Source organism: Mus pahari, chromosome 2, assembly GCF_900095145.1.
Source record: "Mus pahari chromosome 2, PAHARI_EIJ_v1.1, whole genome shotgun sequence".
NCBI classification, from domain to species: domain Eukaryota; kingdom Metazoa; phylum Chordata; class Mammalia; order Rodentia; family Muridae; genus Mus; species Mus pahari.
In genome coordinates, this window is record NC_034591.1 from 58,757,558 (window position 1) to 58,771,195 (window position 13,638).

General features: G+C 41.9%; 1 protein-coding gene across 3 annotated transcripts in view; it reads right to left on the minus strand.

Annotated features, from left to right (window-relative positions):
* The window catches only part of Slc37a3 (solute carrier family 37 member 3), a 41,634-nt gene that overhangs the window by 22,708 nt on the left and 5,288 nt on the right, over positions 1-13,638 (minus strand). For 2 of the 3 annotated variants that reach the window (XM_029535459.1, XM_021190393.2), the window contains 3 exons: positions 7,505-7,665; positions 5,359-5,467; positions 504-596 (listed from right to left, as the gene is read on the minus strand). In XM_029535459.1, coding sequence (XP_029391319.1) covers positions 504-596; positions 5,359-5,467; positions 7,505-7,593 — 291 coding nt within the window. In that variant the 5' untranslated portion in view covers positions 7,594-7,665. Of the gene's footprint in view, positions 1-503; positions 597-5,358; positions 5,468-7,504; positions 7,666-7,952; positions 8,076-13,638 lie in introns of all 3 variants that reach the window. The other variant, XM_021190395.2, reaches the window with a different exon arrangement.

The following is a 13,638-nucleotide window of genomic DNA, read 5'->3' on the forward strand; positions in this document are numbered from 1 at the left end:
AGTTGGGGTCTGGAGAGATGGCTCAGTGGATAAGAGCCCTGACTGTTCTTTCAGAGGCCCTGAGTTCAATTCCCAGCAACCACATGGTGGCTCACGATGGCTCTGTAATAGGATCCGATGCCCTCTTCTGATGAGTCTGAAGACAGCTACAGTTTACTAACATACATAAAATAAATAAATATTTTTTAAAAAAATTAGTTATGTAAAAATTAAAACAATATAATTATATATAAACTATAAAATTTATTTAAATTTTTATATAATTATATATAAACTATATGTAAAATAATAATTTTAATACATATTTAATTAATATAATAAAATATTTGATTTAAATTTTAAATTAAAATATTTTATATAAGTTATTTTTTAAACAATATAATTTTACACATAAATTTATAGATTATACATTAAAATCATATATAAACTAATATAATTTTAACATATAAAAAATTAAGCAGTTATTTAAAAAAAACAACAAAGTTCAACATATTAACACTTACCACAGCATAGGAGAACAGGAAAACAGTATCTAGTGTTCCAAGAAAGAGAGTGGCTTCCTCTGTGCTGGGAAAGAGATGGTTGCTGCTCCAAATCTGCAGAATGACAGGACAAGTCACTCTGCTGCGACCTTAGTCCTTCACACCAGTCAACCACCTCCCAATGCCCTGCACCCACCACCGTGACTGCCTGACCCCGGCGGTGAAGGACAAGGGGTGATCCCAGACCAGGGCTCCTGTGTGAAATGCCAGCTCTGACAAGGGCCTGGGGCTACCCTAGGCCATTAGGATGCTCCTTCATTTACCCATCTCTTAAGTCAACATGCTGAGCTGCTGGGGACCGTGTCTTCAGTGAGGACACTAGGCAGTGTGTGCACATGCAGGCATTTGGAAGAAATAAATTCTGACTGAATTAAATACCCTATGAATGAGAAACTGTCCACCTCCATCTAGGAAAGCCATGTTTTATATACTTTAAAAATAATTCCCTGAGCTGGAGAGATAGGTCAGTGATTGAAAACACCGGCTGCTCTTTCAGAGGACCCAGGTTCAGTTCCCAGCATCCACAATGTGACTCACAACCAGAAGACCTGATGCCCTCTTCTGGCCTCCATTGGAACCAGGCATGCATGTGGTGCATACATACATGAATTTTTTTTTTTTAAAGATTTATTTATTTATTATATGTAAGTACACTGTAGCTGTCTTCAGACACTCCAGAAGAAGGCGCCAGATCACATTACAGATGGTTGTGAGCCACCATGTGGTCGCTGNGATTTGAACTCAGGACCTTTGGAAGAGCAGTCGGGTACTCTTACCTGCTGAGCCATCTCACCAGCCCATGAATTTTTTTTAATAAATAAATTATATATATATGAGAGATAAAACCAGCCTCCCAGAGCAGACGTTGCCTGGAGCTGGAGTTGCAGGCAGTCTTGACTACAGATGAACACAGCAGAGTTTGGGGTTACGCACATCATCTGCTTGTGGCTTACAGCACGGGTTAGATCGCCTACTTCAGAATATTAAAGAGAAATTTTACTACTGCAGTATTATTTTTCTAAGATTTATTTTTAGAGTCTGCAAGGTAGCTCAGCAGATATAATTCAGACCACCTGAGTTCAATCCCCAAGACCCAGCGGTGGAAGGAGAAAGTGGACCCCAGAACTTGTCCTCTGACGTATCTACATATGTGCCGTGGCATGCACATGCCCTCACTAATACACACAAAATAAACAAATGAAATTTAAAAAAAATTTTTTTAAATTTTATTTCTTTTTCTTATTTTTAAAGATTTATTTATTTATTATATGTAAGTACACTGTAGACACTCCAGAAGAGGGCGTCAGATCTTATTACGGATGGTTATGAGCCACCATGTGGTTGCTGGGATTTGAACTCCGGACCTTTGGAAAAGCAGTCGGGTGCTCTTACCCACTGAGCCATCTCACCAGCCCTTAAAAAAATTTTTAAGATTTATTTATTTGTTTTATTTATTATGTATACAGTGTTCTGCTTACATGTATGCCTGCACACCAGAAGAGGGCACCAAACCCCATTACAAATGATTGTGAGCCACCATGTGGTTGCTGGGAATTGAACTCAGGACCCCTGGAAGAGCAATCAGTGCTCTTAACCTCTAAGCCATCTTTCCAGCCTGCAATTTAAACATTTTAAGATTTATTTTTATTTCTACCCTCCCTTGGGGGTCTTGCACATGTGTGCATGGAAGTGTGAGTACCATAGAGGCCAGAGGCACTGGATTCCCTGAGACTGAAACCGTGAGCTCCTGACGTGGGCGATAAGAACTGAACTCAGGGGCTGGAGAGATGGCTCAGTAAGAAAGAGCACTGACTGCTCTTCCAAAGGTCTTGAGTTCAAATCCCAGCAACCACTGGTAATAAGATCTGACATCCTCTTTTGATTCGTCTGAAGTCAGCTACAGTGTACATATATATAATAATAAATACATCTTTGGGCTGGAGCAAGCAGGGACTGAGTGAGTGGGGCCAACTAAGCGAGCGGGGTTGACCAAAGCAAGCAGAGTTGACCAGAGTAAGCAAAGGTCCTAAATTCAATTCCCAACAACCAGATGAAGGCCCACAACTATCTGTACAGCTACAGTGTGTACTCATATACATAAAATAAATAAATAAATTTTAAAAAGAAAGAAAGAAAGAAAGAAAGAAAGAAAGAAAGAAAGAAAGAAAGAAAGAAAGAAAGAAAGAAAGAAAGAAAGCGAAAGAAGGGAGGGAGGGAGGGAGGAAAGGAAGGAAAGGGAGGAAAGGAAGGAAGGAAGGAAGGAAGGAAGGAAGGAAGGAAGGAAGGAAGGAAGGAAGGAAGGAAGGAAGAAAGATACTGAACTCAGGTCCTCTGCAAAGACAAGTGCTCTTAACTGCTGGGCACCTTTCCAGCCCCAAATACTGTACGTAAAGTAAAATCCTGGGGCTGGTGGTATAAGCCAGAGAAGGAGAAAAGCTGGATTTAAATGAATTTCCCAATTTCTGCTGTGGTTCAGATCACAGGCATCAACAGGATGGGCCTGCAAACACAAAGCTAGGCTGGGCAGTGTGGCACAGGCCTTTAATCTCAGCACTCAGAAGGCAGAGGCTGGCCTGGGCTACACAGTGAGTTCTGGCAGCCAATCAACCCAAACTGAAAAATCAGCATACTAACATCTACTTTATAGATCAAAATAAATGGATACCTAAAGAGTTGGGGGTGAGGCCCAGAATAGTACACTTGTGAAGCACTTGCCTAGGTGAAATCCTGCATCTATCCCCAGTACTGGGATGGATTAACCAGCGAGCAAGCAAAAGTCAATGCTATTCCATAAGGGCTAATAATGTGAATGGTTACACCAAAAAGAGTAAACCCACAGGCCAAAGAGGGCCCTCCATAGCAAAGCCTGCTGAAAAGGCTGGCCCCTCAGCATCAGATCTTTCCAACGGAGACTAAGGAGGGCACTCACTCTCTATACCCAGCAAGCCTGAACCCTGCTTTCCCAAGACCCAGGAATTTTAATATATGTCACACAGAGTGTGCCTCTGTGACCAGCCCCAAATAAAACCCCTGGGTATGAGTCTCCAAGGGGCTTCTCAGGTAGTCAGCAATTCACATGCCTTGTCACAGCCTCTTGCTGTAAAACAAAAACCTACCCTGGGAGGGAACCTGGAAATGCATGCCTGGTTTCCTTTCACTAATTTCACTTCCTGTCCTTTCTCTGTAATAAACCACACATGGAGTGCTGTGACCACTAACTATCAAACCTGGGGTGGTGGTCTTGGGAACTGCAAACCCAGAATCCCAAAACACAAATCTAGTTTTCTGGGTTCTGAGCAGACTATACCTGAATCCCATACTGAGAGATCAAATGTCACCAAACTACAACTAAAGGAGCCAAAGATGTTTTGCAGAAACAAGAAATGAGGGGCCAGCAAGAAGGCACTTAAATCTCCAGGACCCACAAGGTGGAAGGCAAAGAACAGACTCCTGAAAACTCAGAATATGCAAATAAATAAATAAAACTCTGTTTAAAAAAAAGAAAAGAGAAAATAGAGGTATTTTATTTCAACCCAAAAAGAAAACCAAAATTTGGCCAGAAAATGGGGCTGAAAAGAAAGCTCGTCAGTTATGCATACTTGGGGTTCTTCAGGTGACTGACGCTCACTTCCCAGCATATACATATACATTCCCACATGGGGCAGCACATACCCTCCAACTCCAGAAAACCTAATGTTCTCTTGGTCTCTCTCTCTGGGCACCTGCATGTATGTTTACATACACACACACATAAAACAGACATTTTTAAAAAGAGAGTTACTTTTAAAAAAAGAGAAAGTAGGGCTGGAAAGATGGCTCAGTGGTTAAGAATACTGACTGCTCTTCTGAAGGTCCTGAGTTCAAATCCCAGCAACCACATGGTGGCTCACAACCATCTGTAATGGGATCTGTCAGTTGTCAACTACAGTGTACTTACATATAATAATAAATAAACCGAGAGAGAGAGAGAGAGAGAGAGAGAGAGAGAGAGAGAAAGAAAGAAAGAAAGAAAGAAAGAAAGAAAGAAAGAAAGAAAGAAAGAAAGAAAGAAAGACAGAAAGAAGCAGCTATGCTGGGTGGCATTCGCCATTAATTCCAAAATTCAGGAGGCAGAGGAAAATCTCTGTGAGTTCAGAACCAGGCTGGTGACAAGTTCCAGAGCAGCCAGCCAGGACTATAAAGAAAGATCCTGTCAAGAAAGGAAAGGAGGGAGGGAGTGAGGGGAGGAGGGAGGGAAGAAAGATGGGGAAAAGGAAAAGAAAAAAAAAAAAAGAAAGAAAGAAGTAAGTGTCTGGGTGCAATGACTCACACCTTTAACCAAGCACTCAGGCAGCAGGACCAGGCAGAGCTCTGTGGGCTTCAAGCCAGCCTTGTCCACAAGCAAGTTCCAGGCTTCATAGTAAGACCTTGTCTCAAAAAAAAAAAAAAAAAAAAAAAGGCAGAAGAAGAAGAAAAAAAGAGAGAGAGAGATGGAGGGAGGGAAAAGAAAGGATACAAGATTAAATAATAACTAAAAATCAAAAATAAGCCAAGGGGGCTGGAGCGATGGCAGGGGTTAAGAGCACTGGCTTTGTTCTTCCAGAGGACCTGAGTTCAATTCCCAGCAACCACATGGTGGCTTATAACCATCTGTAATGGGATCTGATGCCCTTCTGGAGTGTCTAAAGACAGCTACAGTGTGTTTACATATAATAAATAAATAAATCTTTAAAAAACATTTTTAAAAGTCTGAGCAGATGATGGGGAAAGAACTTAGGAAGAGCTTCTGGGCGGACACAGAGGAGCCCTCCTTAGCTCCACCCTACACTCTGCGTACCTCCGCAGGCAGGTCAAGTGATGTGTTAAAAGCATTTGGGGTCCACTGCTTAGAGATACTGACTTTCACATTGCTAAACGTTTTTCTTGACGCATGGAGCAGTGAATAGCTGCAAAACACAGAGAGAAAACACAACTGAATGAGAAGCCAAGAAAACAGCACTCAACAAAAATCAAACTCGTGCACATTTGCTTTATTTGAGTTTGGAAGCTTTACAAAAAAGAGAACTATTTGCTGCTTTGTAAAAACTAGTAATTAAACAGACTCTGCTAGCCAGATGATGTCAGCACTCGCCTTTAATCCCAGCACTCAGGAGGCAGAGGCAGGCTCACCTCTGAGTTTGAGGCCAGCCTGGTTTACAGAGAAAGTTCCAGGGCAGCCAGGACTACACAGGAAAACCCTGTCTCAAAAAACCAAAGGGCAGGGGGCACTGTTTCGTGAACCCGCTGTCAGTTGTTTGTGCATAACTTACCCTGGAACTAAACGTGAAGGGCTGCACCTACTTTAAGGCATGGTGCCCCTTAGGGAAAGCACAGCCATTCAGTAGCCTTGCCTTCAGATTCCGTTTCTCCCTCACACAGATGCCTGCCCCAGTCTCTGACAAACAGAGAGCTCTAAGCCGAACTGTCAAAATTACCTAGCAACTCTTATAAGACTACAGAACCACTTTCCTAATTTATTACTGGAGGGGGAAGTCAACACTTTGAGTGCCTTTGATAAAGATTAATGGAACTTGTGATGGCTCAGTGGCTAAGGGAATCTAACTCCACGCCTATTGCCCTCAGTTCAATCCCCAAGGCATACATAGTAAAAGGACAGAACCAGTTCCAAGAACCTGTCTCCTGACCTCCACTCAGACCACAGCAGAGAGCACACCCACAGCAAATGAGGAAACAAACAAAATTAATAATAAAATCCATATAGTATAATATAATATAATATAATATATCAGACCGTTGAGTATGAGGCCTACGTATATGTCCCTACCCCTAAATGTACTAGTTCAGGTTATGTTCCTACAAAGGTCACTTAGGGCTACAGAATCAGAAACACGGACAATTCTTCCAGTCATGCTGTCTAGTCAGGGGCTACTAACACTCAGAAGTTACCAAAATTCCTTACACATCTCTCTCATCTTTGCCCCTCTAGGAGGCTCTGGGCATCCTCTGCACGTCTCCTGAATGCACACATCTTTTGTTATAAGCCCCCGGTTTCCATAAAGAACACCTAATATCAGACTCAGTTTCTCAACCTCTGCAACATTTTATGTCAACAAGTTCTTGATTCAAGGTGGGACATTTAGCAGTACCCCCAAGTCCCTGACACTAAATGAAAATAGTAACTTTCCATCAAGACAATCGAAATGCATCATTGTCAAATAACCCCTAGAAAGCAAAATGCAAAATGATCTAGAGAACTATCATCCTAAAGTCATCAATAAAGTAAGTATAATGGGGATATGTGGATGCATATTTATAATATAAGGGCTGATACGGGATTATAATTTCAAGGCTAACCTGAATTAATGTGTGAATGCTCGCACACATGGTGCATTCAAAACACTCATACACGGACTAGAGAGATGGCTCAGCGGTTAAGAGCACCAACTGCTCTTCTAAAGGTTCTGAGTTCAAATCCTAACAACCACATGGTGGCTCACAACCATCTATAATGAGATCTGATGCCCTCTTCTGGGGTGTCTAAAGACAGCTACAGTGTACTTACATATAATAAATACGGCTGGGGTGGTAGTGCACACCTTTAAGCCCACTGTGACTCCAGAGGCAGAGGTAGGTGGATCTCTGTGAATCCAAGACAAGAGTGGTCTACATAGCAAGTTACAGACCAGCCAGGGTTACACGCTGAGATGCTATCTCAAAAAAGTTGACTTAGGAAGGTGTCATTAAATCTTTAGGGGAATGATATGTAGCTCAGAGACAGAGCATCCTCTCCACATGCTTGCAACCCTGAGTTCAATGCCAAGCACCAAAACAAAACAAAATACAAAAGAAAGCTATCACACAGAAACCTTGTCTCAAGCCAACAACAAAGGAAGCCAACTATTTCATTGAAGCCTGTGTCAACCAACATACTGATACAGTATTGTCCCCATAGGCAGAGGACAAGAGTATCAGCAAGCCGTTACCTGAAGAAGGTAAGCAGGAACACGGCAACATGGTGATGGCTGAAGCTGGTGAGGAGAGCTCCTCTCTGCAAAACCTGTGGCCAGGCCATGCTCTTCCTCCTACCGCCCTCTTCACCTTGGCCTCAGTCTTCCCAGTGACGGAGTTACATTGTTTCTTCTTTCTGGAAAGACAAAGACACATTATTGACATTTTTTCTAACATAAGGCAGACCTAGTGACACCTGTAATTCCAGCACTTGGGAAGCTGAGGCAGAAGGATCAAGAGTTAGCTCAAGGGCATCCTCGGCTACAAAGGGAGTTTGAGGCTAACCTGGGCTACAGAAGACCTGTCTCAAACACACACACACACACACACACACACACACACACACACACAGAGAGAGAGAGAGAGAGAGAGAGAGAGAGAGGCAGACAAAGAGATGAGAGAGAGAATGATAATCAAAAGTACCTAAAATAAATTTTGTGAAGTCTGAATTAGTAGTTTATGACCAGGTAACAAATAATTGAATCTTCATCTCTTAGGCTACAGGAAACTGGATTGACAATTATGTTTTGTAGTCATTGGCTTGTCCTGTGATGGGAAAAGGAGCCTCAACAAATGAGTAACCCAACAGAAGGAAGAGTCGTGCAAACTAAGAAGAAAGGCACTCACAGGAAGTGAAGGAACAACGCAGAACAGAACTATTAAATCTAAACCAAAAGTTCCAAGTAATACTAGAAATACTGATTAAAATAAGGAGGTATCTGCACAGAGCTGAGGAGGTGGCTCAGTGGTAGGAGCACTGACTGCTCTTCCAGAGGGCCTGAGGTTAGTTCCCAGCATCTCTATCAGGCAATCAGGTCTGCAAGTGCAGCTCTAGGGGATCTGCTGCATCTGGTGTCCATGGGAACCTGCACTCACCCACATGGAGGCTCCTTCACTCCAGTTCTAGGAAATCTGATACCTTCTTTTGGCTTCTCAGGCACCAGACACACACATGATGCAGACATACACTCAGAAAAACACACATAAAATAACATTTTAAATGTTTTAATGTATTAAGGTATATATTTTAATTTAACTGGTCATTGTAGCACACATCTGTAATCTTGATATTCAGGAGATGGAGACAGAATGACAAGTTCAAGACTAGCTCAAGATACAGGGAAAGTCACTAATCATCCCCCAAAAGTAATTGTTTTAGCGTCAAATCAATAGAATATAGCTAATTCTACTTTTAAATCATTCCTTCTGAAAAAATCCTAACAAATTTATGAGCACAGTAAGACTCCAAAATTTTTGACAAAAAAAAAACAAAAAAACAAACCTGTTTATAATTCCAGAAGTTACAAAAACAAGAGCTATCATGTGCTACTACTAAAATCACAGGTCTTGGTCCTGGCGGATTGCTTGCCTGGCATACGGGAAGTCCTGAGTTTGATCGGCAGCACCATATAAACAAGGCATGATCATGCACGCCTGTAATCCCAGTGCTGGTGAGGGGGGGGGAGGAAGGAGGATCAGAAATTTAAGGCCATCCTTGGTATACAGTGAGTCCTAGGCCAGCTGGCTGTGCATGAAACAAAACCAAAGAAAATGCAAACAAGAAATCAGTTCTTTTACCTGAATGCATTCCACCTCAAAACACTGAGAGAATGTAAGATATAAAATACAAAATGTAATGTAAGAAGAGCTAAGGCAGGACTGGAGAGATGGCTCAGCAGTTAAGAGCACCGACTGCTCTTCCGAAGGTCCTGAGTTCAAATCCCTGCAACCACATGGTGGCTCACAACCACCTGTAATAAGATCTGACGCCCTCTTCTGGTGTGTCTAAAGGCAGCTACAGTGTACTTACATATGATAATAAATAAATCTTTGAGCGACAGAGCAAGCAAGGCTGGAGCAAACAGAGGTCCTAAATTCAATTCCCAGCAATCACATGATGGTTCACAACCCTCTGTACAGCTACAGTGTACTCATATACATAAAATAAAAAAATAAAAATAAATCTTATAAAAAGAAGAAAAAGAGCTAGGGCCAGCAAGATGGCTCAGTCCATTAGGACATAGGCCACCAAGCCTGATGACCTGAGTTGGATCCCTAGGACCCACACAGGGCATAGAGACCAACTCCCTCCCTCAAGTTGTCCTCTTACCTACAAAAGTGCACCATCCCCCACACAGGAAGACATGCAATAAAATAAATGAATGAATATATTAAAGTTCAACGAATTGAGATGACTATTGCTTTAACAGTAATAGTTGTGTAATTGGAGCCATATGGATACATGTATGCATGTATGTATGAGACCATGTGGATTTAGTTTCTAAATAAACCAACCACCTTATCCTAAGCCATAGAGATGAAAGATAAAAGTTTTAATAAATACATGGAGAAAACAGTTTTAAATAGTCACCTACTGTTGGCAGACTGCCATTTGAAATTAATACTATTATAGCATTTGGTCCTATGTAATTAGAATAATTAAAATGTACACTGTGCACATATACCCTACACAGCCCAGAGACAGCTTCCAGCCAGATGTGAGCGAGGGCCCTTGAGCACAGGAGTGTCTGCCAAGGCTGGATGTCTGTGTATTCTGCTTTCACATCCAACACTCTGAACACACACTGTTCTTGTCTAGTGGTTTTCAAATTTAGCCAGCTCTGTTACAATTAATAAAACCCAATTCATTTCTTTATTTTATTTATGTATTTCCTTCCTTCTTTTCCTAATCAAGCAGGGTCTGGTGTACTCAAGGGTGACCTGATCTTCTTGCTTCCTTCCATCACCCATCACCCGAGAGTGCTAGGGTTACGGGTGTGTACCACCATAGCCAGTTGGAAATCAAACCCAGGACTTCTACACTACACGCTAGGCAAACACTCTACCAAAGGAGCTATGTTTTTAAAAAAAAAAAAAAAAAAAAAAAAAAAAGTGGAGTCTTGCTATATATATATAAAACCTTGGCTGACCTGGAACTCAGTATGTGGACCAGGCTGCTCTTGAACTCCTAAGAGATACACTTGCCTCTGCCTCCCAAGTGCTGTAGTTAAAGTTGTCCACCACCATGGCCAGCTTGCTGATTTTCCCCTAAAGATACATCTTCAGGGCTTAAGAGCAGCAGCTAAGAGCATGGGCATACACAGGATAGCTCATAGCCCTCTGTACTACATTTCCAGGGAATCTGATGCCCTCTTCTCACCTATTAGGTGCATGCAGGCAAAACATTCATACACATAAAACAAAAATTGAAAAAATATTTATAAGGACATGTCTCACTATGTAGTCCAGGCTAGCTTCCAACTCACTATGTAGTTCAAGCTGTTCTCCAACCTGCAGCAATTCTCCTGCCTCAGCCTCTTAAATACTAGGATTATAAGTAGGTACCATCATACCCCACTTATTAAAGCCAAATTTCTATGTTTCTGAAGTCATAGTAACTTTAGTATTTTCTCAGTGTGAATACTGAACACATAACTATCATGTAATAGTTGACAGTGCTAAGAATTGGCTTTTCTTATTATTTGTGTATATATTTACTTATTGTGTGTGAGTGTGAGAATCTGAGTATATATGCTAAGATACATCATGGAGGTCACTTTTGGGAGTTGTCCCACCAAAGACCTCTCACCACTGACGATGGGTTCTAACCCAGGGCATCAGACTTACAAAGCAAGCACTACTATCCAGTAGCCAGCCCTGGCTTTTCTTATTTTTTAAATCACAAAATGCAGTATACCCTTGTCATATCCAGTATGTTTTGGAGTATGTATAGTATAGTTGTGGAATGGCTCCATTAAGGGAATTAACAAGTGCATTGCTTCACCTGGTATCATTTTCTGTGAAGGGACACACTTAAAATCTAGAAGACACATTGTTATTACTCACTTATAATCTAGAAGATACATTGTTATTACTCACTTATAATCTAGGAGATACATTGTTATTACTCCAGTTTCCATACTATAAAATAGGATCTTGAACTTAGGCCTTTCTAAAGGAAATTTTGTATCCTTTGAGCAATGACCTCAACTTTCTACATTGTTACCTTAAAAGTAAAAAGAATACTAATAAAATAAAATGTTAAAAAATAAAGTTTGGTGTCTCGAAAACAAACAAACAAACAAACAAACAAAAAGTTTGGGGCCAAGTGGAGGCACACAGGCCTTAAGGCAGAGGCAGGTGGATCTCTGAGTTCCAGGCCAGCCTGGTCTACAGAGCCAGTACCAGGACAACCAGGGCTATACAAAGAAATCATATCAAGAAAGAAAGAAAGAAAGAAAGAAAGAAAGAAAGAAAGAAAGAAAGAAAGAAAGAAAGAAAGAAAGAAAGAAAGAAAACAGATGGAAGGAAGGAAGGAAGGAAGGAAGGAAGGAAGGAAGGAAGGAAGGAAGGAAGGAAAGAGGGAGGGAGGGAGGGAAGGAGGGGAGAGGGGAATGAATGAATGAATGAATGAATGAGGTCTTGAGCCAGATGATGGCACACTCACTCTTAATCCCAGCACTTGGGAGGCAGAGGCAGATGAGATGGAGGCCAGCACTGGCCTATAGAGTGAGTTCCAGCACAGACAATGCTGCATAGACAGATCCTATCACAAAAACAAACAAACAAACAAACAAACAAACAAAAAATACCCACAACAATAAAAAGGTCTTGGACAGAAGCTAGCAGCTCCTGCTGATGGGCTACACTTTTGATCTCAAAACTCAGGAAACAAAGGCAGGCAGATCTCTGAGAGTTCAAGGCCAGGCTGGTCTATAGAGTGAGTTCTAGGCCAGCCTAGGCTACATTAAGTAATAAAAAAGAAAAGATCTCAGGAATGGGGAATATAGCACAGTGGAAGAGAGCATGCCTGGCATTCACAGTCTCCGAGTTCAATCCCAAGCACTGCATAAAAACAAAACACAGACCTCTGCCATCAATCAGATTCAGAACCTAATGTGCTTTTTGTAATGTGTGTGTCTATACACACACACACACACACACACCTACCCCTCCCCTGTGTGTGTGTGTGTGTGTGTGTGTGGCCAGCAGCATGCCTCAGCAGACAGGGGCACTGGCTGAACTAGCCTGGTGTCTTGAATTGCATCCCTGGATAAAGATGAAGGAGAGTACCAACCTCTCGAAGCTGTCCTCTAACCTCTAACCTCAACATGCATGCTGCGGCACGCCCAAGTCAACACATACACGTCACATATACACACAAGAAAAGTTAACTTATAGGGATGAGTAGCAAGATGGTTTAGCAGGTAAAGGCACCTATGACCATGATAGTCAATCTGATAACTCATGTAAGGCAAAAAGAAAGCACCAGCTCCACAAAAGCTGTCTCTCTGGCCTCTATCTGTATATTGTGGCACATCTCTGTGTGTGTATGTGTATGTGTGTGTGTGCGTGTGTGTGTGTGTACTCTGCAAAAAAGAACATTAGTACACTACGAATGCTGATACAAGATGGCTTTACCCTGACACATAAAGCCCTAAATTGTTACTCCGAAACTTCTACTTTATCTTTAAACATGGTCTCACTCTGTTGCCCAGGCTGGTCTGGAACTTGAAGCAACTCTGTCTCAGCCACATTCCCCTGAGTGCTGGGGTTATATGTGATCCACTATTTCATTTCTATAGAGATATTTACAATTTGTTCCAACCCAAATATAGCAAGCCTTTAAAAGTATCTTGTGCTGGAGATGGTGAGGCAGTGCTGTAATGCCCTTACTTGGGAGAGTAGGGCAGGTGCCTCCCTGAATACACACACACACACACACACACACACACATCATACATACATAAATGAGTGAATAAGTAGATAAATATGTTTTAAATGAAAATGTTCTGTACTAGTAATGCTTGAATCAATGTCAACAGACAAAGAAGAAGAGGCTGGTAGCAGAGAAACCATGTAACAGTACCCTACACTCCTGCATGGTCTGCACCACTATCCAGTCCACTCTCCCACCAGGCTTTCTGGGAACCCAGACAGAGAGCTAACTAATCCACATCCTTACAGACACTCGGCTGTCTCCATGCCTCTCAAGAAGCCACCACTCCTAAGCTGGGCGTGGTGGCGCACGCCTTTAATCCCAGCACTCGGGAGGCAGAGGCAGGCGGATTTCTGAGTTCGAGGCCAGCCTGGTCTACAGAATGAGTTC